The sequence below is a fragment of the Pongo abelii genome, chromosome 4 (assembly GCF_028885655.2).
Source record: "Pongo abelii isolate AG06213 chromosome 4, NHGRI_mPonAbe1-v2.0_pri, whole genome shotgun sequence".
Classification (NCBI taxonomy): Eukaryota; Metazoa; Chordata; class Mammalia; order Primates; family Hominidae; genus Pongo; species Pongo abelii.
Genome location: NC_071989.2, coordinates 37,563,687 through 37,590,581, shown reverse-complemented (window position 1 = coordinate 37,590,581; position 26,895 = coordinate 37,563,687). Strand labels below are relative to the sequence as shown.

At 42.4% G+C, this 26,895-nt stretch overlaps 1 protein-coding gene across 2 annotated transcripts in view; it reads left to right on the top strand.

The window, feature by feature from the left end:
• NUP155 (nucleoporin 155) overlaps nucleotides 1-26,680 on the top strand; it is an 82,223-nt gene extending 55,543 nt beyond the window's left edge. For both annotated transcript variants that reach the window (XM_024246989.3, XM_024246988.3), the window contains 14 exons: nucleotides 6,216-6,346; nucleotides 9,784-9,975; nucleotides 11,265-11,403; nucleotides 13,175-13,310; nucleotides 15,379-15,532; nucleotides 15,746-15,850; nucleotides 17,158-17,312; nucleotides 17,664-17,793; nucleotides 18,816-18,929; nucleotides 20,751-20,871; nucleotides 21,341-21,451; nucleotides 24,144-24,280; nucleotides 25,290-25,396; nucleotides 26,274-26,680. In XM_024246989.3, the coding sequence (XP_024102757.1) occupies nucleotides 6,216-6,346; nucleotides 9,784-9,975; nucleotides 11,265-11,403; nucleotides 13,175-13,310; nucleotides 15,379-15,532; nucleotides 15,746-15,850; nucleotides 17,158-17,312; nucleotides 17,664-17,793; nucleotides 18,816-18,929; nucleotides 20,751-20,871; nucleotides 21,341-21,451; nucleotides 24,144-24,280; nucleotides 25,290-25,396; nucleotides 26,274-26,412 (1,871 nt within the window). In that variant the 3' untranslated portion in view covers nucleotides 26,413-26,680. The remainder of the gene's footprint in view (nucleotides 1-6,215; nucleotides 6,347-9,783; nucleotides 9,976-11,264; nucleotides 11,404-13,174; nucleotides 13,311-15,378; nucleotides 15,533-15,745; nucleotides 15,851-17,157; nucleotides 17,313-17,663; nucleotides 17,794-18,815; nucleotides 18,930-20,750; nucleotides 20,872-21,340; nucleotides 21,452-24,143; nucleotides 24,281-25,289; nucleotides 25,397-26,273) is intronic.
• Nucleotides 26,681-26,895: the final 215 nt, after the last annotated feature.

Genomic DNA, 26,895 nt, shown 5'->3' with positions numbered 1-26,895 from the left:
ATTACAGGCGTGAGCCACTGCGCCTGGCCAGCCACAGCATTTTATACTTCTAGTAGCAATGCACAAAGGTTCCAATTTCTTCACATCTTTGCCAACATTGTCATTTTTCTGTCCTTTTATATATAGCCATCGTAATGAACATGGAATGGCATCTCATTGGGATTTTGATTTGCATTTCCCTAATGATTAGTAATATGCCTTTTTATAGAGCTAAAAATATGAATCAAATATTTCATTGTGCTTTTTATCAATTATAAGTAGTAACAAGTAAGGAAAGAGCAAGGCAACTGAAAAGTTCTCATAATCTTTAGTTATTCCAGATACAAGTTAGAACAATAATAAGTTATTGCATGAACTTTCTGTGCCATTTAATTTTTTCTAAGTTCTTTTGCCTTCCATTGTTAGGGTTAGAGTTACTTTTTCTGGCCGTGATAGAACTTTCTGGTTTGTTTGTTTAGAGACGGAGTCTCGCTTTTTCGCCAAGGCTGGAGTGCAATGGCGCAATCTTGGCTTACTGTAACCTCCACCTCCCAGGTTCAAGCGATTCTCCTGCCTCAGCCTCTCAAGTAGCTGGGATCACAGGCGTGATCTAGTTTTTGTGTTTTTAGTAGAGATGGGGTTTTGCCACTTTGGCCAGGCCGGTCTTGAACTCATGACCTCAGGTGATCCGCCCAACTCGGCCTCCCAAAGTGCTAGGATTACTTGTGTGAGCCACCATGCCTGGCCAATAGAACTTTCTCAATTAACACCCAACCATTTACTTTTGTCCCAAGCTACTTTCTTCCCTACTCAGGACCCTAGGTTTCTATTCATCATTTTGTAAATTCTTTTTTACTGTCTTTTAAAATTTTTGTCTCTCTTTTATTTTTTTGGAGATGGAGTCTCACTCTGTTGCCCAGGCTCCACCTCCTGGGTTCACGCTATTCTCCTGCCTCAGCCTCCCAAGTAGCTGGGACTACAGGTGCCCGCCACCACACCCAGCTAATTTTTTTGTATTTTTAGTACAGACGGGATTTCACCACGTTAGCCAGGATGGTCTTGATCCCCTGACCTTGTGATCCGCCCGCCTCGGCCTCCCAAAGTGCTGGGATTACAGGTGTGAGCCACTGTGCCTGGCCTTAAATTTTTTCTCTTTTTGAAAAAATGTTGAAATTGTTTACCTATCCTCCAATTTTGTTTCTGTTCTGTTCTGTTCTGTTCTGTTCTGTTCTGTTCTGTTCTGTTCTGTTCTGTTCTGTTTTGTTTTGAGACAGTCTTGCTCTGTTGCCCAGGCTGGAGTGCAATGGTGCCATCTTGGCTCACTGCAACCTCCACCTCCTGGGTTCAAGCGATAATCGTGGCTCAGCCACCTGAGTAACTGGGATTACAGGCATGTGCCACCACACCTGGCTAATTTTTGGATTTTTAGTAGAGATGGGGTTTTGCCATGTTGGCCAAGCTGGTCTTAAATTCATGGCCTCAAGTGATCCGCCCACCTCGGCCTCCCAAAGTGCTAGGATTACAGCCCTGAGCCACTGTGCCCAGCCACCATTTAGCAAATTTTTTTTCTGAGCAGCTAATGATATTTCAGTATGGCTTTGAGATTACATTACTAAACATTGGTGAGGATTTGTACAAATGGAGCATTTGAATTGCTGGCAGTTTATACTGAAACAACTGCTTTGGAGAGCAATTTGATCATATCCAGTAAAAGCTAAACATATACTCTTAAAGCTGATTTTGTCACTTCTAGGTATATATCCTTAGGGGAGTTTTTTTCAAACTTTTTCCCACAGTAAGAAATATATCTTACATGGCCAGGTGTGGCGGCTCACGCCTTTAATCCCAGCACTTTGGGAGGCCAAGGCGGGCAGATCATTTGAGATCAGGAGTTTGCAACCAGCCTGGCCAACATGGTGAAACCCTGCCTCTACAAAACATACCAAAATTAGGTGGGCATGCTGGTGGGTGCCTGTAATCCCAGCTACTCAGGAGGCTGAGGCAGGTGAATCGCTTGAACCCAGGAGGCAGAGGTTGCAGTGAGCACTCCAGCCTGGGCAACAGAGCAAGACTCCATCTCCGGGGGAAAAAAAGAAGAAATATATCTTACATTATGACTCAGATGTTTAAAAGCATACACACAAACTAAAATAGATTTTCCTGAAATAATTCTACCTGTTTTATACTCTGATATTTCTTTCTTTTTTGAATTATTTTCTACTTTCTATATTTGAGGGGTGAGCGAAAAGCTATCATGACTGACTAAATTGATTTCATGACTCGCCAATGCGTGTTGATCTAGAGTTTGAGAAACTCAGTCCTAGACTAACTTGACTGTGCTTTCTAGGAGATGTTCTTTAAGAATATTTATTGCATCATTGTTTTATTATCAAAATACTAGAAACAGTGTAATGTCCTCCAAGTGAAAAATGGGCCAAATTTTGGTATACTTACATGATGGAACACTCAGTAGTGAAAATAAATGTACTAGATTTGTATTTATCAGTGTGGATAGCCTGTGAACATATAACTGAATAGAAAAAGCGATGGTGGGCCGGGTGTGGTGGCTCACGCCTGTAATCCCAGCACTTTGGGAGGCCGAGGCGGGTGGATCACAAGGTCAAGAGATCGAGACCATCCTGGCTAACGTGGTGAAACCCCATCTCTACTAAATATACAAAAAATTAGATGGGCTTAGTGGCGGGTGCCTGTATTCCCAGCTACTCGGGAGGCTGAGGCAGGAGAATGGCATGAACCCGGGTGGTGGAGCTTGCAGTGAGCCGAGATCGCGCCACTGCACTCCAGCCTGGGCGACAGAGCGAGACTCCGTCTCAAAAAAAAAAGAAAAAGCGATAGTGTATTTATTAAAAATACAGATTTTTTTTTTTTTTTTTTTTTTTTTTTTTTTTTTTTTTTGAGACGGAGTCTCGCTCTGTCACCCAGGCTGGAGTGCAGTGGCGCAATCTCGGCTCACTGCAAGCTCCGCCTGCCGGGTTCACGCCATTCTCCTGCCTCAGCCTCCCGTGTAGCTGGGACTACAGGCACCCGCCATCCCCCACCGCCACCTAATTTTTTGTTTTTAGTAGAGACCAAGTTTCACTGTGTTAGCCAGGATGGTCTCGATCTCCTGACCTCATGATCCACCTGCCTCGGCCTCCCAAAGTGCTGGGATTACAGGCGTGAGCCACCACGCCCGGCCACACAGCAATATTTTCTTTTTATTTATTTATTTATTTTTTATTAAGTATTTATTGATCATTCTTGGGTGTTTCTCGGAGAGGGGGATATGGCAGGGTCATAGGATAATAGTGGAGAGAAGGTCAGGAGATAAACACATGAACAAAGGTCTCTGGTTTTCCTAGGCAGAGGTCCCTGCGGCCTTCTACAGTGTTTGTGTCCTTGGGTACTTGAGATTAGGGAGTGGTGATGACTCTTAAAGAGCATGCTGCCTTCAAGCATCTGTTTAACAAAGCACATCTTGCACCGCCCTTAATCCATTTAACCCTGAGTTGACACAGCACATGTTTCAGAGAGCACGGGGCTGAGGGAAAGGCCATAGATCAACAGCATCCCAAGGCAGAAGAATTTCTCCTCCCAGACAGGGCGGCCGGGCAGAGGCGCTCCTCACTTCCCAGACGAGAAGTCTCAAAAAAAAAAGTGAGGCGCTCCTCACTTCCTCCCAGACGGGAAGTCTCAAAAAAAAAAGTGAGGCGCTCCTCACTTCCTCCCAGACGGGGTGGCGGCCGGGCAGAGGCGCTCCTCACCTCCCAGACGGGGTGGCGGCCGGGCAGAGGCGCTCCTCACCTCCCAGACGAGGTGGCGGCCGGGCAGAGGCGCTCCTCACCTCCCAGACGGGGCGGCCGGGCAGAGGCGCTCCTCACTTCCCAGACGGGGCGGCCAGGCAGAGGCCCTCCTCACTTCCCAGACAGGGCAGCCGGGCAGAGGCGCTCCTCACTTCCCAGACGATGGGCCGCCGGGCAGAGGCGCTCCTCATCTCCCAGACGGGGCGGCCGGGCAGAGGTGCTCCTCACTTCCCAGATGGGGTGGCGGCCGGGCAGAGGTGCTCCTCACCTCCCAGACGGGGCGGCCAGGTAGAGGCGCTCCTCACTTCCCAGATGGGGCGGCCTGGGCAGAGGCGCTCCTCACTTCCTCCCAGACGGGGTGGCGGCCAGGCAGAGGCGCTCCTCACCTCCCAGATGGGGCGGCCGGGCAGAGGTGCTCCTTATCTCCCAGATGGGGCGGCCGGGCAGAGGTGCTCCTCACTTCCTCCCAGACGGGGCGACCGGGCAGAGGCGCTCCTCACTTCCCAGACGGGGCGGCCGGGCACAGGCGCTCCTCACTTCCTCCCAGACGGGGTGGCGGCCGGGCAGAGGCGCTCCTCACCTCTCAGACGGGGCGGCCGGGCAGAGGTGCTCCTCACTTCCCAGATGGGGCGACCGGGCAGAGGCGCTCCTCACCTCCCAGACTGGGTGGCGGCCGGGCAGAGGCGTTCCTCACCTCCCAGACGGGGCGGCCGGGCAGAGGCGCTCCTCACTTCCCAGACGGGGCGGCCGGGCAGAGGCCCTCCTCACTTCCCAGACGGGGCAGCCGGGCATAGGCGCTCCTCACTTCCCAGACGATGGGCCGCCGGGCAGAGGCGCTCCTCACCTCCCAGACGGGGCGGCGGGGCAGAGGTGCTCCTCACTTCCCAGATGGGGTGGCGGCCGGGCAGAGGCGCTCCTCACCTCCCAGACGGGGCGGCCGGGCAGAGGCGCTCCTCACTTCCCAGATGGGGCGGCCTGGGCAGAGTCGCTCCTCACTTCCTCCCAGACGGGGTGGCGGCCAGGCAGAGGCGCTCCTCACCTCCCAGATGGGGCGGCCGGGCAGAGGTGCTCCTTATCTCCCAGATGGGGCGGCCGGGCAGAGGTGCTCCTCACTTCCTCCCAGACGGGGCGGCCGGGCAGAGGCGCTCCTCACTTCCCAGACGTTGGGCGGCCAGGCAGAGGCGCTCCTCATCTCCCAGACGGGGCAGCCGGGCAGAGGCGCTCCTCACTTCCCAGACGGGGCGGCCGGGCAGAGGCGCTCCTCACTTCCTCCCAGACGGGGTGGCGGCCGGGCAGAGGCCCTCCTCACCTCTCAGACGGGGCGGCCGGGCAGAGGCGCTCCTCACCTCCCAGACGGGGCGACCGGGCAGAGGCGCTCCTCACTTCCCAGAGGGGGCGGCCGGGCAGAGGCACTCCTCACTTCCCAGACGGGGCGGCCGGGCAGAGGCGCTCCTCACTTCCTCCCAGACGGGGTGGCGGCCAGGCAGAGGCGCTCCTCACCTCTCAGACGGGGCGGCCGGGCAGAGGTGCTCCTCACTTCCCAGACGGGGCGACCGGGCAGAGGCGCTCCTCACATCCCAGACGATGGGCGGCCGGGCAGGGACGCTCCTCACTTCCTATACGGCATGGCGGCCGGGCACAGGCGCTCCTCACTTCCCAGACGGGACGGCCGGGCAGAGGGGCTTCTCACATCCCAGACGATGGGCGGCCAGGCAGAGACGCTCCTCACTTCTTAGACGGGCTGGCGGCGGGGCAGAGGCTGTAATCTTAGCACTTTAGGAGGCCAAGGCAGGCGGCTGGGAGGTGGAGGTTGTAGTGAGCCGAGATCACGCCACTGCACTCCAGCCTAAGCAACATTTGAGCATTGGGTGAGCGAGACTCCGTCTGCAATCCCAGCACCTCGGGAGGCCGAGTCGGGCAGATCACTGGAGGCCAGGAGCTAGAGACCAGCCCGGTCAACACGGAGAAACCCCGTCTCCACCAAAAATACAAAAACCAGTCAGGCGTGGCGGCGCGCGCCTGCAATCCCAGGCACTCGGCAGGCCGAGGCAGGAGAATCACAGGAGCCCGAGGCAGGGAGGTTGCAGCAAGCCGAGATCACGGCAGTACAGTCCAGCTTTGGCAACAGAGGGAGACGGAAAAAAGAAGGAGAGAGAGACTGAAGAGAGGGAGGGGGAGGGAGAGGGAACCACACAGCAATATTTTCATGGTTTATGTGTACCTGCAGAAACACAGAAGCATATATATATATATATACACACACACACACGGAGAAGATAAAAACATAAATACTACTGATTATCATGGTTGCCTCTAATGGGGGCTAGGAAGAAAACAACGGGGATTTCAACCTTAACTACAGTTTTTATTTGAAATAATGCAACTTAACCTATGTTATTTTACAATAATTTATTAGTTTTGTTTTCTCATTAGAGGCTCAACTAAGTGAAAAGATTTCACTTCAGGCAATTCAGCAGTTGGTTCGAAAATCATATCAGGCTCTGGCTTTATGGAAACTTCTTTGTGAACATCAATTCACTGTCATTGTGGCAGAACTTCAGAAGGTAAGTTTTTTTTATTTTTTTATGATTATACCGTTAATACTATGTTTGGATTTTTTTGGATGAGTATTTTGGCTTTGGGGGGGATTATTTTGGGAAGCATTTAAATTATGATGAAGTTAGTATGTTATGGGAAGATTGCACAAAAGCGTACCAACTTGGGGGACCCATTTTGTCAAAGCCACAAGTTTTTACTTGTGGGTATGTGAATGAAGTCATACTTTACAAAACATATTTTTTAAAACAGTGGACTGTACCCTTTATTTGAGCTACAGGTTCTTCTGAGAATCTGATAAAAGCTATCTCTCACTACCCTTAAAGAAATGCATATCGACATGGACACACAGACTTTTGCTTATAATTTCAAAGGGCCCAACAACCTAAATTAAATACTCTTGACTGGGCACCATGCCTCACGCCTGTGATCCCAACACTTTGGGAGGCTGAGGCAGGAGGATCACTTGAGCCTAGGAGTTCAAGACTATCCTGGGCAAGATGTCAGGACCCATCTCTACTAAAAATAAAAAATAAATTAGTCAAGTGTGGTAGCACATGCCTGTAGTCGCAGCTACCTGGGAGGCTGAAGTGGGAGGAGTACTTGAGCCTGGGAGGTTGAGGCGCCACTTAGCCATGATTGTGCCACTGCACCCCAGCCTGGGTGACAGAGTGAGACCCTGTCTCTCTCTCTCTGTCTCTCACTCTCTCACACACACACACACAGACACACCGCTCCTACTTCATTTTATGTATTTTTTTTTTCTTTTTAAGAGATGGAGTCTCACTCTGTCACCGAGGCTGCAGTTGTGCAACCTCGGCTCACTGCAACCTCCACTTCCCGGGTTCTAGCAATTCTCCTGCCTCAGCCTCCCGAGTAGCTGGGATTACAGGTGCACACCACCACACCCAGCTAACTTTTTGTATTTTAGTAGAGACGGGGTTTCACTGTGTTGCCCAGGGTGATCTCGAACTCCTGAGCTCAGGTAATCCAGCCACCTCGGCCTCCCAAAATGCTAGGATTACAGACGTGACCCACCATGCCCGGCAACTGCTCTACTTTAAAGGAGGATATTTATCACTGTAGGAAATAAATGGTTCGTATTTCTTTTGATGTTCACATTTGAATCCTTTCTAAGGATAAGGATAATCAACATTAATCTAAATGTTAGATAGAATATATAGAGGAAATTTATTCCTACCTTTTATTTAATTGTGAGCATTTCTAAACGTATACAAAAGTAGAGCAAAAACTGTAACTCCCATATACATTTGACTCATTCAGCATTTTCAAGATACTGTGTTTCTAAAAAAAAAAATAGACAGTTCCTTGAATAACAACAATGTCATGATCAGTTACCAGTTTTTCTTGAGACAGTGTCTCTCTCTGTCACCCAGGCTGGAGTGCAGTGGCATGATCACGGCTCACTGCACCCTTGACCTCCCTGGACTCCAGTGATTCTCCTACTTTAGCCCCCCGAGTAGCTGGTACTATAGGCACACACCACTACGCCTAGCTAATTTTTGTATTTTTTTGTGGAGATGGGGTTTCACCATATCTCCTAGGCTGGATAGTTACCAATATTAACTATCAATATTTGATAGCAAAATCTGTCTTAAAAATGTCTTTTTACAGATTGGTTCATTCAAATCAGGATCTAAACAGTTTAGTGGGTTTGCTCATGGAATTTGTTGTTTCTCTTTCATCTGGTTCAGTCTGAAGCACTCTTTCCTTTTTCTTTTCCTTGCTGTTGCCTTGTAGAAATCCAGTCATCAATCCAGTAGAAATGTCCAGCATTCTAAGGACATTCTAAGGCTTTTTTTTTTAATCCTCTTTGTAGCGAGCTTCTTCCTTTATCTCCTGCATTTTCTATAAAATGAAAGTTTATTATATAGGCTTGACTCGGTTCAGGTCCTTTTTTGAGGAAGAATAGAATACTTCATAGGTAGTGGTTTATTCATCAGACTGTTAGAAGACACAAAAGGTTTCGTTGTCCTTCTTTTAGTGATACTAAGATGGATTGCTGGATTCAAGTAGTAAGCCTAATACTGCCATTGTGGAATTCTCCATCAGACTTTAATCATCCATTGATAATCATTGCTGGAATTTATTATTTCATTTAGGATTACAAAAGGGTAATATTTATTTACTTATTTATTTGTTTGTTTTTTATTTTTTTTGAGACAGTGTCTCATTCTGTCACCCAGGCTGGAGTGCTGTGGAGCGATCTCAGATCACTACAACCTCCACCTCCTGGGTACAAGCAATTCTCCTGCCTCAGTTTCCCGAGTAACTGGGACTACAGGCATGTGCCACTACGCCTGGCTGATTTTTGTAGTTTTAGTAAGAGACAGGGTTTCGCCATGTTGGCCAGCCTGGTGTTGAACTCCTGACCTCAGGTGATCCACCTGCCTTGGCCTCCCAAAGTGCTGGGATTACAGGCATAAGCCACCATGCCCGGCCAAAAGGATAATATTTTAAATCTGTGATTCCTTCCCCAGTTACTAGCTGCAATTCTGTAAAAAAAAAAATTTTTCCTTGTCCTGTATGGATATTTCATTACTCTGAAACACTTAATTTTTGACTCTCATATACCATTTTTCAACGTTGGAAGGCAGTCTCCTAATTCTTTCCACTAGTGTCCAATGAATAGCTGTGGCTTTTGTTGGTGGTTTTGTTTCTTTTAAACACATACTGTTTTTTATTTTTAAAAATTCAAGCTAATATATTTAATTATGAAACTGTTATCTTTTTCATACCAAGTAGAATAATAATTTTGAGTTTTATTGAGTGATAAATATATTGTAGGTAGGTTTTATCCTGGGTATGTTTTTGTGATCCATCTTCAAAGCTGTCTTCCTTACATCACCAATGGCATGCTCAATGAATGCAAATTAAAGATTTGTTCAAGAATTTTAACACAGTTTGGATATTTCCTTGAATTTAGAAAAAAGAGATAGCAGTCACATCACTAACAGAATCTTTTACTATAGTATAAATCAATACTTTAGAGCTTCATTTGGACAAGCAGATTTGTTCACAATACAGATTAAACTCCAATATTACTATAAGGCCTAGAATAATGGAGTTCTAACAGTATTTAGGAAGGAGTAATATGTAAGCCCAAGATTTTCAAATATAGCCAAGTGATTGTTTTTTCCATTTTATAACCAAAGCCAGGAGATCTGGCTCTAGTTTTGGCTCTACTTAAGCTTTACTTTTCTCATTTGGAAAGTGAGAGTTTTGGACTAGATCTACTGTAAGTTCTTTTCCAACTCTGTATGATTTTATGTAAGTTTGCAAAAATTTGTTTCTACTAATTAGTATATTTTTGCTTTTCAATTATAGAGTCTATTAATATTTAGGTTAAGTTATTAAAATAATTTCATTATGTTTAGAAATATGGTATTTCTATAATTGTGATAGAAAAGTTTTATGCTCCTAGGAACTTCAAGAGCAGCTGAAGATCACCACCTTTAAAGATCTTGTAATCAGGGACAAAGAACTCACAGGGGCATTAATTGCTTCTCTTATCAACTGCTACATCAGAGATAATGCTGCTGTTGATGGCATTAGTTTACATTTACAGGATATCTGCCCACTTCTATATAGCACTGATGATGCAATTTGTTCTAAGGTATGATACTTTATTACCTATTTCATTGTTTGTTATAAGAGGTATAATGTATGATGAACCATCTTGTTTCACTTAATATAGGACCTCAGTCAGTTAGATCTCTTAACCTCTCCTAGTCTCAGCATCCTCATCTAAGACAGGGGTTGGAATATGTGGCTTCTTAAAACCTGTGTATACTCTTTTAAGCTTAGCTTTTCTTTTTAAAAATATTTTTATTTATTTATTTGACACAGGGTTTCACTCTGTTGCTTAGGCTATAGTGCAGTGCTGTGATCATAGCTCACAGCAGCTTCTAAGTCCTAGACTCAAGCAGGCCTGTCATGTAGCTGGGGACTACGGGTGTGCACCACTATACCCAGCCAATTTTTTTGTTTTTTATACAGACAAGTTCCGATTTGTTGCACAGGCTGGTCTTGAACTCTTGGCTTCAAGTGATCCTCCTGCCTCAGCCTCCCATAGTGCTGGGATTATAAGTATGAGCCACCATGCCCAGCCCTCCTTTAAGTTTTTCATAAAGAATATTTTTTTTTCTTTTTTTTTTTTTTTTAAGACAGAGTACGATCTCGGCTCACTGCAACCTCCACCTCCCAGGTTCAAGTGATTCTCCTGCCTCGGCCTCCCAAATAGCTGGGATTACAGGTGTGCACCACCACACCCGGCTAATTTTTTATATTTTTGGTAGAGACAGGGTTTCACCATGTTGTCTAGGCTGGTTTTGAACTCCTGACCTGCGCCTGCCTCTGCCTTGCAAAGTGTTGGGATTATAGACATGAGCCTCTGTGCCTGGCCCATAAAGAATCTGATAGTGTTTCTAGGCCATATTAAAAAACCAAAGGTGAGAAATTAAGAAAAATCACTAAATTTAGAAATTAAGGAAATTTAGGGAATAATTTATCTCCTTAGCTTAAGGAAAAGTACTAAAACTTCAAGTAAATCCTTTAGTGAATTAGAGTTAATGGAGGCATTTTTATTGATCCTTTCCTACAGGTGGAAAAAATAGATAAATGAGTGTTGCATGGACTGCCTGCTGCCCAATAATGTATTGACTAGGCAAGAGAATTACCAGACAAAAGCTCTCTTGCTTAACATATTTGTGAGAGGAATTAAGAATAGCTAGGAATCTTTGGTCAAAAACTTTTCTGCCTAAAATTAAGAAGTAAGTTTGTAGAGTTGTTTTCATTTTAATGGATAACCATATATAAATTTAGACATAGACTAAAACTTAGTTGACAGCATCATCTGTCTGCTTGATTTTATATATTTTAAGTTCTTCTTATCTCCACTTCTAGGCAAATGAGCTTCTCCAGCGTTCCCGACAAGTTCAAAATAAGACTGAAAAAGAAAGAATGTTAAGGGAATCATTAAAGGAATATCAAAAAATTAGCAATCAAGTGGACCTTTCCAATGTTTGTGCTCAGTATAGACAAGGTGAGAAATAAAATGTTTCTTTTATCTTTTACTCAACTCAGAAGACAAACGATAGTGTATGAACGAAGCGAGCTAATGATGAAAAGCCACTTTCCAGATGCAAATCTTCTTTCAACATCAGAGGCCAAGTGAAAGGACGTAGGAATGTGGTATCATTGTGTTGCAATATTTGATGACTACACTGACCTGCAGAAGCTGTAATGTTCTTTTTATCTTTTGAAATGTACAATTTTTTTTGTTTGTTTGTTTTTGTTTTTTTGAGACGTTGTCTCGCTCTGTCAGCCAGGCTGGAGTGCAGTGGCACTATCTCAGCTCACTGCAGCCTCCGCCTCCCAGGTTCCAGCAATTCTCCTGCCTCAGCCTCCCGGGTAGCTGATACTACAGGTGCACGCCACCATGCCCAGCTAATTTTTTTTTTTTTCAACTTTTTTTTTTTTTGAGACAGAGTCTTGCTCTGTCGCCCAGGCTGAAGTGCAGTGGCGCGACCTCAGCTCACTGCAAGCTCTGCCTCCCAGGTTCACGCCATTCTGCCTCAGCCTCCCGAGTAGCTGGGACTACAGCTGCCCACCACCATGCCCAGCTAATTTTTTTGTATTTTTAGTAGAGATGGGGTTTCACCATGTTAGCCAGGATGGTCTCGATCTCCTGACCTCACGATCCACCCACCTCGGCCTCCCAAAGCGCTGGGATTACAGGCGTGAGCCACCGCGCCCGGCCAACGCCCACCTAATTTTTGTATTTTTAGTAGAGGTGGAGTTTTACCATGTTAGCCAGGGTGGTCTCGATCTCCTGACCTCAGGTGATCCACCCATCTCAGCCTCTCAAAGTGCTAGGATTACAGACGTGAGCCACTGTGCCCAGCCGAAATATATAACTTTTTAGCATTAGAGTTTCAGTTCTTGTCCAGTTCCATTACTGTATGTTTTAGATTGCTTTCTGGATTACATTTATTTTTCACATATTTAAAATTTTTTATTGAGTTTTAAGGTATAATCTGCTTACTTTTTAAAAAATTACGTTAAATCAAATCTAACATAATGTAAAGGCTATGACTATTTGCACAGGTATTATTTTGAATCCCAAGGTATTTTTTTTCCCCCAGTAGGGAACTAAAACTTTCCTTTTTGTTATTTGAAATACGATCTTTTTTTTCCAATGAAGAAATATATATATTTTTATATATATTATTTATATATATATTTATTTATATACATATGTGTGTGTGTGTGTGTGTGTATATATATATATATATATATATATACTTTTTTTTTTTTTTTTTTTTTGAGACAGAGTCTTGCTCTGTCGCCCAGGCTGGAGTGCAGTGGTGCGATCTCAGCTCACTACAACCTCTGCCTCCCTGGTTCAAGCGATTCTCCTGCCTCAGCCTTTTGAGTAGCTGGGATTACAGGCGCGTGCAACCAGGCCCAGCTAATTTTTGTATTTTTAGTAGAGGTGGGGTTTCACCATGTTGGTAAGGCTGGTCTCGAACCCCTGACCTTGTGATCTGCCCGCCTCAGCCTCCCAAAGTGCTGGGATTACAGGCGTGAGCCACCACACCTGGCCCCCAATAAAGAAATATATTTAACAGTTGCCTTTTAGGTGTATTAAGACCTTTTTCTTCTGAAGACCTATCAGAAATATTTTATGTTAGCAGGGTGACTGTTGTACAGTAGAGACATAATCTTGATCGTTATTTTCATGTGCCAGCTAAGGAAAAATGTATCCAACTTAGTAGTAAGTCATAGGTCTTCATTCTTTTCTTTCCCATCAGTGAGATTTTATGAGGGTGTGGTGGAACTTTCTCTTACGGCTGCAGAGAAAAAAGATCCTCAAGGTCTTGGGCTTCATTTCTATAAACATGGAGAACCAGAAGAAGACATAGTTGGACTTCAGGCCTTCCAAGAGAGGTGCATTCCATTACCTTAGCAGATTGTCATCTTTATGGATACAGACTTTTCTTTGCATAAAGTTTTTTGTTTTATGTTTTTTTTTTTTTTGAGACAGAGTCTTGCTCTGTCACCCGGGCTGGAGTGCAGTGGTGTGATCTTGGCTCACTGCAATCTCTGCCTCCGAGGTTCAAGCTATTCTCATGCCTCAGCCTCCCGTGTAGCTGGGATTACAGGTGCACACCAACACGCCCGGCTAATTTTTGTACTTTTAGTAGAGACAGGGTTTCACCATTTTGGCCAGGCTGGTCTTGAACTCCTAACCTCAAGTGATCCACCCACCTCAGTCTTGCAAAGTGCTAAGATTACAGCCATCAGCCACCGTGTCTGGCCGCTTTGTGTAAAGGTCAACTGCCCAAAGTGCTGGGATTACAGGCGTGAGCCACCGTGTCCGGTAGGATTTCATTTTAAAGGATAATTTTTAAGTATTCCCAAATTTGTTGAGACTGTTAAAAAGGAAATGTGTGTCCTTAAAAGAAATATAGGCCGGGCGCGGTGGCTCATGCCTGTAATCCCAGCACTTTGGGAGGCTGAGGTGGGCAGGTCATGAGGTCAGGAGTTCGAGACCAGCCTGGCCATCATAGTGAAACCCTGTCTCTACTAAAATACAAAAATTAGCCAGGCGTGGTGGTGCACACCCGTAATCCCAGCAACTTGGGAGGCTGAGGCAGGAGAATTGCTTTAACCCAGGAGGCAGAGGTTGCAGTGAGCTGAGATTGCACCACAGAACTCCAGCCTGGGCGTCAGAGCAAGGCTCCGTCTCAGAACAAAAAAGAAATATATAACCTGTCTATAACATATATGTGGAGGGTGTTTTGTTTTGTTTTTGTTTTTGTTTTTGAGACAAAGCCTCACTCTGTCTCCTGGGCTGGAGTTCAGTGGCACCATCATAGCTTACTATAGCCTTGACCTTTTGGGCTCAAGTGATCCAGTGATCCTCCCACCTCAGCCTCCTGAGTAGCTGGGACTACAGGCACATGTCACCACACTCGCCTAATTTTTTTTATCTCTTTAATTTCTGTAGAGACAGGGCCTCATTATATTGCCCAGGCTGGTCTTTAACTCCTGGGCTCAAGCAATCCTTTCTTCTCAGCCTCCCAAAGTGCTGAGATTAGAGGTGTCAGCCACCACATCTGGCGAAAACATATTTTTTTATTACTATATTTAATGACTTTACGCTTTTATGTTTAACCAAACACTTCTCAAACTTATTGAAAAAGTATATGGTTTGTATTATTTTAAATGCCAAATATGTACATCTATTCTGCCAAATAGTCTTGAAATCCTTGTATATACTTAGGTAAGGTAAATCAATGGCTTTCTTTTTTGTTGTTTGTTTTGTTTTGTTTTTGGGGGGTTTTGTTTTTTGTTTTTGAGACAGGGCCTCATTCTGTTGACTGGGCTGGAGTGCGGTGGCATGATAATAGCTCACTTGCAGCCTTGAATTCCTGGGCTCAAGTGATCCTCCTGCCTCTGCCTCCCAAGTAGCTGGGATTACAGGTGCATACCACCACGCCTGGTTAATTTTTTGTTTTGTTTTGTTTTTTGTTCGTTTGTTTTTTGAGACAGGGTCTTGCTGTCGCCCAGGATGGAGTGCAGTGGCATGATCTCAGCTCACCTCAACCTCTGCCTCCCAGGTTCAAGCAATTCTTGTGCCTCAGTCTCCTGAATAGCTGGCACTACAGGCGTACACCACCATGCCTGGCTAATTTTTGTATTTTTAGCAGATACAGGGTTTCACCAGGTTGGCCAGGCTGGTCTCAAACTCCTGACCTCTGGCAGTCCCCCTGCCTTCATCTCCCAGAGTGCTGGGATTACAGGTGTGAGGCACTGCGCCCAGCCAATTTTTTGTATTTTTGTAGAGATGTGGTCTCACTCTGTTGCCCTGGCTAGTCTTGAACTCCCAGCCTCAAGCCCTTCTCCTACCTTGACCTCCCTATGGCTGGCATTACAGGCGTGAGTCACCACACTTGCCATCATTTGCTTTCTAGTTAAATAATGTAATTGTTCCTTTTCCATTTTCTTTCAGATTAAACAGTTACAAATGCATTACAGACACACTTCAAGAACTGGTAAATCAAAGTAAGGCCGCTCCTCAGTCTCCCAGTGTACCCAAAAAACCTGGTCCTCCAGTGTTGTCATCTGATCCAAATATGCTGAGTAATGAAGAAGCAGGACATCATGTAAGGGACATAGTATATTTTCATTCTGAGAATACACTGTTTAGAAGTTCTCCATGGTAATGGTAGCACCGTCATCTTGGGGAAAGGTGGTAGTTCTTAGAAGTTATCATGTAAGGATTCTTGATTTCTTACTGGAGTTTATAGGGCTAAAGGGTTGTGTTGCCCAGAAACAGAGCCTTTAACTGCTAATTTTTACTATTTTCTTTATTTTAGTTTGAACAAATGCTTAAATTGTCACAGCGATCCAAGGATGAGCTCTTTAGTATTGCCCTTTATAATTGGCTAATACAAGCTGACCTTGCAGATAAGCTGCTACAGGTAAATCTTTTTTTTATTGCAGTTGTGTTAATTATTCTTAAGGAGCAGAACTCAATGATTTAAGCACATACATAGATGTAAAAAATTCAGTTTCTCATCCCATGCCTACTATTGGATGTTAGTATAAAGCTGAGTAATGCAATATCTTTTCCTAAGGGGCAAAGTAGGCTACTGCTCCAATTTTCTTGTTATTTCGAAGCTGATTGGGATAGTTTATATTGCGGGGTAGAAATCACTGGATTATGAATATGAGTCCTGTAGGTCATCTTAACTCTGCCGTTAGGTCACTATGTGACTTCAGATATGTCCTTTTACCTACCCTAAGTTTCAGTGTTCCTCAGTCTATTTAATGAATACATAGCATTCGATAATTTCAATAATGCCTTCAAGCTCAATGTCTAGGAATCAATAGCTGTGTTATCAAAGTTTATTTAAAAATTTGTAATTTTATAGTACATTTCCTTTTTTTTTTTTTTTGAGATGGAGTCTGGCTCTGTCGCCCAGGCTGGAGTGCAGTGGCATGATCTCAGCTCACTGCAACCTCTGCCTCCCAGGTTCCAGCGATCCTCCTGCCTCAGCCTTCCAAGTGGCTGGGATTACAGGCACCTGCCACCATGCACAGCTAATTTTTATATCTTTTTAGTAGAGACGGGGTTTCACCATATTGGCCAGGCTCGTCTCAAACCCCTGAGCTCAGGTGCTCTGCCCACCTCAGCCTCCCGAAGTGCTGGGATTGCAGGCATGAACGACTGTGCCCGGCCAAATTTCCTTTTCTTTTTTGAGGCAGGGTCTCAATCTGTAGCTTAGGCTGAAGTGCAGTGCAATGGCACGATAATGGCTCACTGTAGCCTTGACCTCCCTAGGCTCAGGTGATCCTCACACCTAACCCTCCTGAGTAACTGTAGGCCCGCGCCACCACACTCAGTTAATTTTTTTGTAGAGATGAGGTTTTGCCATATATTGCCCAGGCTGGTCTCGAACTCCTGAGCTCACGTGATCTGCCCACCTCGGCCTCCCAAAGTGCCAGGATTACAGACATGAGTCGCCATGCCCAGCCTACTAAATTATTGTTATCAATCTAATAGAATTGTTTTGGAAACTCTCATGCTAACTGTGGTAAAAACAAAAATTGTTTATAATAAGAAAATTTGCCCTCTCTTTTATCTGTTAGTGTTGGATTATAATTTTGCTTGTTTTCATAAAACAAGGCAAAGTTGTAGTTGACTTAAAAATACTATATTTTCCTTATCAGGAACATTATCTGTAGGTGGTTAGAAAATTTTTCTGAATAACTATATAATTTCTAGGTTGCTTCTCCATTTCTGGAGCCACATCTAGTCCGAATGGCCAAAGTTGATCAAAACAGAGTTCGTTATATGGATTTACTCTGGCGGTATTACGAGAAGAACAGAAGTTTCAGTAATGCTGCTCGTGTACTGTCCAGACTGGCTGACATGCATAGGTATGGCATAATATTCTTATTGTGAAGAATGATTCAAAACTGAGCTATATGTACTTACATTCAGTTTTCTTTAATTTTAGAAGAATCTAAGTTTTAATATACTGACCTAAATTTTTTAAATAGGATGTTACTTTTTAGACATAAATGTATTTCTTTATGTGTTGTCTAAAATTGTGGATCTCTCTTATTAGAAATCTGAAATAGATTTTTTTTTAAATCTAATGATTTTTTTTCAAGTTTCAGATGGCTTTTTATGTGTGTTTGGTATGAAACAGTACATACTAATTGACGTATTTGTATCATCAGTCCTTAAGAAATTGTGTAACTAAAAATAAGCGTTTTCCCTTCTAGCACAGAAATTTCACTTCAGCAGCGACTAGAGTACATTGCTCGAGCCATTCTTAGTGCCAAAAGTTCCACTGCCATTTCATCAATAGCTGCCGATGGTGAATTCCTTCATGAATTGGAAGAAAAAATGGAGGTAAGCGCTAAAGATCTTAAGCTGTGTCCACGTTGAGTACTAGCCACATAGTTATTCCACATTCCATTCTTCCCTTGGTAAGTAATAGGTCTGAGAAGTCATTATTATTCTAGTTGCTTTTGTCTGTTTATATTTATTTTTATGTTTAAATATAAATCTTAAAGATTTTTAAGGATGCACTTGGGTCATAAAAACATTGCTATAATTTAGAAGTTTTCTCTTTGGCATTTCTAAAGGTTTTTCCCAGCTGGGCGCAGTGGCTCACGCCTGTAATCCCAGCACTTTGGGAGGCCGAGGCAGCCAGATCATGAGGTCAGAAGTTTGAGACCAGCCTGGCCAACATGGCAAAACCTTGTCTCTACTTAAAAAAATACAAAAATTAGCCGGGGGTGGTGGCACACGCCTGTAGTCCCAGCTACTTGGGAGGCTGAGGCAGGAGAATTGCTTGAACCCAGGAAGCGGAGGTTGCGGTGAGCTGAGATTGCACCACTGCATTCCAGCCTGGGAGACAGAGTGAGACTCTGTCTCAAAAAATAATAATAATAAATAAATGTTTTTCCAAACTGTTTCAACAGCAAGTGGATTACATCACATTCACCATTTATTTTGGAAGCAAATAAGTAGATGTATGAAGTAGAGTAGGCTAAAATTCCCTAACTAAGAGAATCAAAAACATACCATCGTCTAAATACAAAAGTTTGCTTCTTATTCACAAAAATCCAAGGTGAGTCTTCCTGATTGGCAGCTGGAGAGGAGGCTGAGCTGTATAGTCTAACCATTTGGCTACAGTCTTGGAAGGTATAAATATTGGTGGGCAGCAAGGAGTCTGCCGCAATATACTTCCTGTGAAATCTATTATATTTAGTTGATGTCTGTTATGATGATGTTAGCCTATTATGATAGAAATCTTCATTTATACATTATTTTAGCAAACTTAAAGTCAGATAGTAGGATCCATTCTTTCAAATGTATGTTGATTTATCATAAATAAATTAAGACATCCTATCTTCTGCCCAAACTAGGTTGCTAGGATCCAACTTCAGATACAGGAGACACTACAAAGGCAGTATTCCCATCATTCTTCTGTACAGGATGCAGTTTCTCAGCTGGATTCTGAGCTGATGGACATAACTAAGGTAATAAAAAAGCAAGTGAAGTTTTTATAGTAGTCACCTAATAATGAGAAATTTTTTTTTTTTTTTTTTTTGCTTTTTGTTTCCTGGGGAAAATTACTTTATCTCCACAAATAAGATAAGGCATCTTTGGCAGCTTGTCACTGGGCTGACAGATCACCACTGCTTCATCTGACTCCTAGAAAAGGCTAAGCTACTCTCTCCAGGCCAGTAGCTACAAAGAACCTATCAGCCTCACATGAGAGCTGTGTTAAAACCAGCTTATTTCCAGCCTGGGCAACATGGTGAAACCTCATCTCTACAAAAAAATACCAAAAAAGGCCAGGCACTGTGGCTCACACCTGTAATCCAGCACTTTGGGAGGCTGAGGCGGGCAGATTACCTGAGGTCAGGAGTTTGAGACCAGCCTGGTCAACATGGGGAAACTCCGTCTCTACTAAAAATACAAAAATTAGCCAGGCATGGTGGCAGGCGCCTGGAATCCCAGCTACTTGGGAGGCTGAGGCAGGAGAATTGCTTGAACCCAGGAGGTGGAGGTTTCAGTGAGCCGAGATCATGCCACTGCAGTCCAGGAGCCTGGGCGACAGAGCAAGACTCCATCAAAAAAAAAGAAAGAAAATTAGCCAGGTGTGGTAGTGTGTGGTTGTAGTTCCATCTACTCAGGATACTGAGGTGGGAGGATTGATTTAGCCCAGGAGGCCCAGGTTGTGGTGAGCCTCGATGGTGCTACTGCATTCCAGCCTGAGTGACAGAGTGAGACCCTGTCTCAAAAAGAAAAAAAAAAAAAAAAAAAAAAAACTAAAAAACCAAAACCATCTTATTTATGGCCTCGCTTCTTGCCTTGGAAAAACTAACTTATCTTTGCTTAACTCTCTAAACCTCTTTCTCGCTCTGTAATTTTCTGAGCAGTTCCTTCCTCTTCATTTATTCTTAGACATAGTTCCAGGTACCCTGAAACACCTTGAGATTTGTCAGTATTCCTGTGATTCTTCAACCTATTGTTTATACAACACTAGTTCTAAAATACCATTGCAGGAGGTTTGTGGGGAAGGTGGGGATGGTTAATGGGTACAAAAACAAAATGAATACGACCTATTTGATAGCACAATAGGGTGACTATAGTCAATAATAACTGTATATTTTAAAATAGAGAATGTAATTGGATTATTTGTAACTCAAAAGGATAAATGCTTGAGGAATAGACATTCTCCATGACATGCTTATTTCTCATTGCGTGACTGTATCAGAACATCTCATGTACCCCATAAATACATACACCTACTGTGTACCCACAGAAATTTGAAAAAATGGATTTTAAAATTAATAAATAGAATGTCGTTGCAACATCTTCTTCCGTTTTTTTTTTTTTTTGGAGCCAGAGTCTTGCTCTGTCAGCAGGCTAGAGTGCAATGGCGTGATCTCAGCTGACTGCAACCTCCACCTGCCTCAGCCTCCTGAGTAGCTGGGACTACAGCCACGCGCCACCACGCTCGGCTAATTTTTTTATTTTTATTTTATTTTAGTAGAGACGGGGTTTCACCATATTGGCCAGGATGGTCTCGATCTCCCGACCTCGTGATGCGCCCACCTTGGCCTCTTAAAGTGCTGGGATTACAGGCATGAGTCACCATGCCCGGCCCATACCCTTAACTTTTTAAATATGGAGTTATAACCAGCTACATACATCATCACATCTTTATATCGTATTTCAGAAACTTTACGTAAAATCTTTGGTTATTTTTTAATTTTCAAGGAGTGCTTCACTATTAATCTCTGAATGTTGATCTCTAGTTGGATGTTTAATTTTGGGATTTTCTCTCACAGCTTTATGGGGAATTTGCTGACCCATTTAAACTTGCAGAGTGTAAACTTGCAATAATTCATTGTGCCGGTTATTCAGACCCTATATTGGTGCAGACACTTTGGCAAGATATCATAGAGAAAGGTAAGTGTTCAGTTATAGGTATGTTAGCATATGTTATGTAGTGACTTGGTGGAGGAATGCAAGCTGCTAGTAACTAATATAATGCAAGCCGCTAGTGGCTCATGAAAATTGTGTATACCTAAGAAGAGAGTAAGTGGAAGTCACCTGGGTATGGTGGAGGATGATCATACACAGAATGACCCAAGTGAATATTTGGGAGAATACTCAGTGAAAAGGTTATTTAATTTATATTATTTGTGCTGCCTTATAAAAGATACTGAGACACTCACCTCAGAGTCTAATAACCAGTGTAACCTGGTAAGACATGAGAGTATCTCAGACAATAACAGAAACACCAAATCTGTTAATCATATTAATGTGACTATCTGTTCTAAAGTATTTTGAACCTTGAAACAGAATTAAATAGCCAATGTAAACATTTCACATTAAAAATAATTTGGGTTTCAAATGACATGTCTTTTTGTTACAGAATTGAGTGACAGTGTGACATTGAGCTCCTCGGATAGAATGCATGCTCTTAGTCTCAAGATTGTTCTCCTTGGCAAAATTTATGCTGGCACACCACGCTTCTTTCCTTTAGGTAAGCTGTGCTCTTAGGTGCAGTCACGTATTTTCTGTTCTGATGGTTTTCTCCGTTGATATGGACAAATAATGATCTTTCGAGTAAAATAAGGAATTTCTTTGCTATTTAGTTCAGCACTTTAATTCTACCTCTCCAGAAAGACTTCCAAAGAATGGCAGAATTTGTTAATGGAGAGTTGAGTATGAAACTTTCTGTGACTAACTTTCCAAGTTTATATTATCTATCTTAGGATTGTGCTGACTGACAAACTATGATTATATTGTTGGTAACCCTATACAAGTTTCTGAAGAGAAAAGAAAAACGGTTGATGTTTTTGTGCATAGGTAATCTGTGATTGATTCAACTGTTCTTTTTTTATGTTGAGGGCATATTTTTCTTTAAAATAGCAAATAATTATGTTAAAACTTAGTGTTTGAATCCCTTTCTTAATGAGATATGGTGGCTATAATTTTTAAATAAGGTAGCTAATTATGAGCTATTTGCCAACCTACAATAGAAGCAACATAAATACATCCATAAAGTAGAATAGTAACTACTTTTGTGTTATTTAAAAATATTGAGAGACATGAAAATCCTCACAATATAACTTTTTTTTTTTTTGAGACAGAGGCTTGCTCTGTCGCCCAGGCTGGAGCCCAGGCTCGACTCACTGCAACTTCTGCCTTCCGGGTTCAAGCAGTTCTCCTGCCTAGCCTCCCAAGTAGGTGGGATTACAGGCGCCTGCCACCACACCTGGCTAATTTTTTGTATTTTTATTAGAAATGAGGTTTCCCCATGTTGTCCAGGCTGGTCTCAAACTCCTGGCCTCAGGTGATCCGCTTGCCTTGGCCTCCTAAGGTGCTGGGATTAAAGGCGTTTGCCACTGTGCCCAGCCTAATTATTATTATTATTATTTTTTCAAATGAGCATTCAAACTTGTTTACAGACCATCTCTGACTTAGGGTCTATTCCCTCTGGACATAGTCAGAAATAAAACCATTTTATTCATACCCTTACTTCTTGTAGGTATAATATTGAAACGGTTCCCTTTCCATACCATTTTATTGATCCTAAAAATAAAGAGAAATAAAAGAGCAAATACGTACTTTATATAAATGTTTATAAGTGTGTGAAACTGGTACTTTTGATAGTTGTTTTAAAAAACACTGCACTGTGGCTGGGCATGGTGGCTCACAGGTGTAATCCCAGCACTTTGGGAGGCCGAGGCAGATGGATCGCTTGAGCCCAAGAGTTCGAGACCAGCCTGGGCAACATGGAAAAACCCTGTCTCTACAAAAAAATAGGAAAATTATCCAGGCATGGTGGCATGCGCCTGTGGTTCCAGCTACTCGGGAGGCTAGGGTGGGAGGATCACTTGAGCCTGGGAGGTGAAAATTGCAGCGAGCTGAGATCGAACTACTGCACTCCAACCTCAGTGACACAGTGAGACCCCATTTCAATAAATAAATAAATAACACTGTATTGTACATAGTTCTTTTTAAGGAATTTTAATTTTAATTTAGAAATAATCATGTGGGCTTTGCGTGGTGGCTCACACCTGTAATCTCAACACTTTGGAGAGGCAAAGGCAGGAAGATTGCTTGAAGCCAGGAATTTGAGACCAGCCTGGGCATAGCAAGCCCCGTCTCTACAAAAAAAATTAAGATTAGCTAGGCATGGTAGCACGTGTCTATAGTCCTAGCTAATCAGGCTGAGGCAGGAGGATTTGTATGTTTTATTTATATATATATATATATATTTTTTTTCTTTTGATAGAGAAGGGATCTCATGATGTTGCCCAAGCTAGTCTTGAATTAGCCACGCCTAGCTAATTTTTTTGTATTTTTAATAGAGACAGGGTTTCACCATATTGGCCAGGCTGGTCTCGAACTCCTGACCTCAGGTGATCTGCCCACGTTGACCTCCCATAGTGCTGGGATTACAGGCGCGAACCACCATGCCTGGCCATAACTATAAATTTGGTTGTTACTGTTTATGATAAGACAGGCAGTTAAAAGTAAGAATGAGGCCACAGTTAGAACTGTCAAATAAATCTAGGGGTGGGGCATTAAAAAACACATTTAATATTTCTGAAATCAGGATGCAGTTGCCCTTTTCTGAAAAGCTGTTAAAGTGAGGAAACTTATTTTTTTTAAATGCTGATACTAAAAAAAATTATCAGTGAAGTCCTCTTCAATATTGGGATCGTGAATGGTCTCTGTTTTCTTCTTGTATCTTTCTTAGTTTTCTAGGTTCTGTAATTTTAATTTTAGGACATTTTCATCATCCCAAAAAGAAACTCTGTGCTCATTAGTTGTCACTTCCCATTCCTTCACACCCTCCATCCCTAGGCAGCCACTAATCTACTTTAGATTTGCCTGTTCTGGTATATATCTTACTTTTATTAAAGAAAAATTTTTTTTTCTTTTAAGCTGAGAGTGATGGTGCACACTTGTACCCCCAACTTACTTGGGAGGTTGAGGTGGGAGGATTGAGCTCAGGAGTTCAAGGCTATCGTGCACTGTAGTTGCTCCTATGAATAGCCACTATTTCTAGTCTGGGCAACATAGCAAAAAAAAACCCCACCCCAAAAAACTGGAACTGGATTTCAGAAGATATCCCCCTAGAAACTACTCAGTTATGAATAAGACCTACCTTTTAGTATTAAGAGCTAAAAATCCAAATTTCTGATCTTTTTTTTTCTTCCCAGATTTTATTGTACAGTTTTTAGAACAGCAGGTTTGTACTTTGAACTGGGATGTGGGCTTCGTAATACAGACAATGAATGAAATTGGAGTACCATTACCTAGACTACTAGAAGTTTATGATCAGTTGTTCAAATCACGGGTAAGGAAAATATTAAATAACAAAATTATTTTCTTTAAGTAACTTTGTAGATATCGAGTGGGGTATTTTGATTGCATTTTTGTATCTTATCACTTAGTCTAATTATACTTGGTTGAGTCTTGGAAATTATGCTTTTGACTTTTTAAACTGATAATGAGAGTTGCTTTCCTATATATCATGATTACAATGAAATATTATTTTTGAATATTAATAAATATATATGCTTTACTCTTGGTGGAAGAGGCTAAACCAAGGTGTGGGCTAAACTCATTACATTAAGAATCATCATTTGCTTTAAAAGAACAAGATTACATTGTATTTATTTACTATAACCTCATCTAAAATATCAGTGCTTAAAGATCCTTCTCACCCTGCTGAGCCTTATCAGACTATATGTTTTGTAATTTTTATGCTAAGGATAAAAGATCCAAATAAAAACTTGTCAAAGTAGATTGTGTCTTTTATAGTAGCATCATACAGTGCTTTACAACATTAGCCTGTGATGGAAATGAGGAGGTAACTGTAGCATCTCCATCTTATATTGCAAAAAGACAAGAGCAGAGATGTTAAATAACCTGCTTAAGTCACATGGCTAGTAACTGGTGAAGCCAGACCTAGAATTAAGTTTCTGTTACTGCTAGTTTAGTCTCTTTATGATGTCAGACTCAATCTGCATAGGTTCAAAGTAAAAGTGGTGTCACAACCCATAGAAAGAAAGATTTTCTCTTACCTCAGATTCCTAAGCGGGACATTTACATGCTCTGCAAAGTAGATTGGTATATCAAATATGCATCCTAAGTAATATCATAGTGTTGTTAATTAATAAGTTTTTAATGTTGTTTGAAATATTAACTATAATCAGATATATAATTTAGTAGCCATGTAATATTAAATGCTTTTTAATAGCGATAAGTTTTGCATGGACCCTAATGTCTACTTTAGTATAAATGATTTAAATAATCAATTGACACAATTTGCCTCACATTTCATTACATATATTTCTTCATAGGATCCATTCTGGAACAGAATGAAGAAGCCACTGCACCTTTTGGATTGTATACATGTATTATTGACAAGATATGTTGAGAATCCCAGCCAAGTTTTAAATTGTGAAAGGTACTTATGAATTAAATATTGGATCAGCAAAAGCTTTTAAATGCTTCTAATAAATGCCTGGGTAAAAAATTTGAAGAGAAGATGGGAAGATAAGAGAATTGTAAAGAAGTACAGGGGATTTAAGCTCTTGTGTATATTAGCAGTAACTATTTGAATGATATTGATCACCATGTATGAGAAATAGGAGTTTTTTCCGTTTTCAACCCTTGTCCTAAATCCTTTCTACAGCTGAACATACATAATGTATTCATTTCTTCTACTTTAGATTAGTGACCTAGGACCAAAACATTTCAATTATGTCTTTGTGATATTATTGGCCATTTAAGGGATATTCTTTTGAAAAAGAATATTAGCAGGAATCGTCTCTTACTGCTTTCTTCTCATTGTAAAAATCTTCAGGCCAGGCGCGGTGGCTCACGCCTGTAATCCCAGCACTTTGGGAGGCCGAGATGGGCGGATCACGAGGTCAAGAGATCGAGACCATCCTGGCTAACACGGTGAAACCCCGTCTCTACTAAAAACACAAAAAAATTAGCTGGGCATGGTGGCGGGTGCCTGTAGTCCCAGCTACTCGGGAGGCTGAGGCAGGAGAATGGCGTGAACCCAGGAGGCAGAGTTTGCAGTGAGCCGAGATCACGCCGCTGCACTCCAGCCTGAGTGACAGAGCGAGACTCTGTCTCAAAAAAAAAAAAAAAAAATCTTCAAATGGAACCCACCTACCCCCTAAGTTTTCTTTTTTACTTTATTCTTATTTACTTAATCACATGGTCTTTCCTCTTCTGTAAGAATTAAAGTTGCCAGAAGTTGGTAGGGAAGAAGTCCTGTAGGAGGAAATGTTTGTAAATGTATAATTAATCATGTGTCTTTTTCGTTGTAGGAGAAGATTTACAAATCTCTGCCTGGATGCTGTTTGTGGTTACCTTGTTGAGCTCCAGTCTATGAGCTCGTCAGTAGCAATACAAACCATCACTGGGAATTTTAAATCTCTTCAAGCTAAATTAGAACGGCTTCATTAATTACTGTGCTATACTTTCATCCATTTTATGATCTGTAAAATAAAAACTCAGCTGGGTCCAGATATCAGGTGTTCTAAATCTAAGAATGTAAGAACAATCTTAATAGAAATATGTTTTTAATAAGTGGCTAATATCTACAAATAGTACCTTTGCTAAATGAATTCTTTTTTTATGACTATTTTGTTTTTTAATAATTGGGTGAAAAACCAACTGAAATGAGATTATTTATTATTTTAACATAAGGATTAAAAAAATTTAGAAACTCTTATTTTGAATTGTACTGCAGGCAGAAATTTCGAATTTATATTATTCATTTTCAAGTTAGTCCAAGGATATTGGCATTAAAACTCCACTAGGCGGCCGGGCACAGTGACTTACGCCTGTAATCCCAGCACTTTGGGAGGCCAAGGTGGGCGAATCGCGAGGCCAAGAGTTTGAGACCAACCTGGCCAACATGGTGAAACCCCATCTCTACTAAAAATA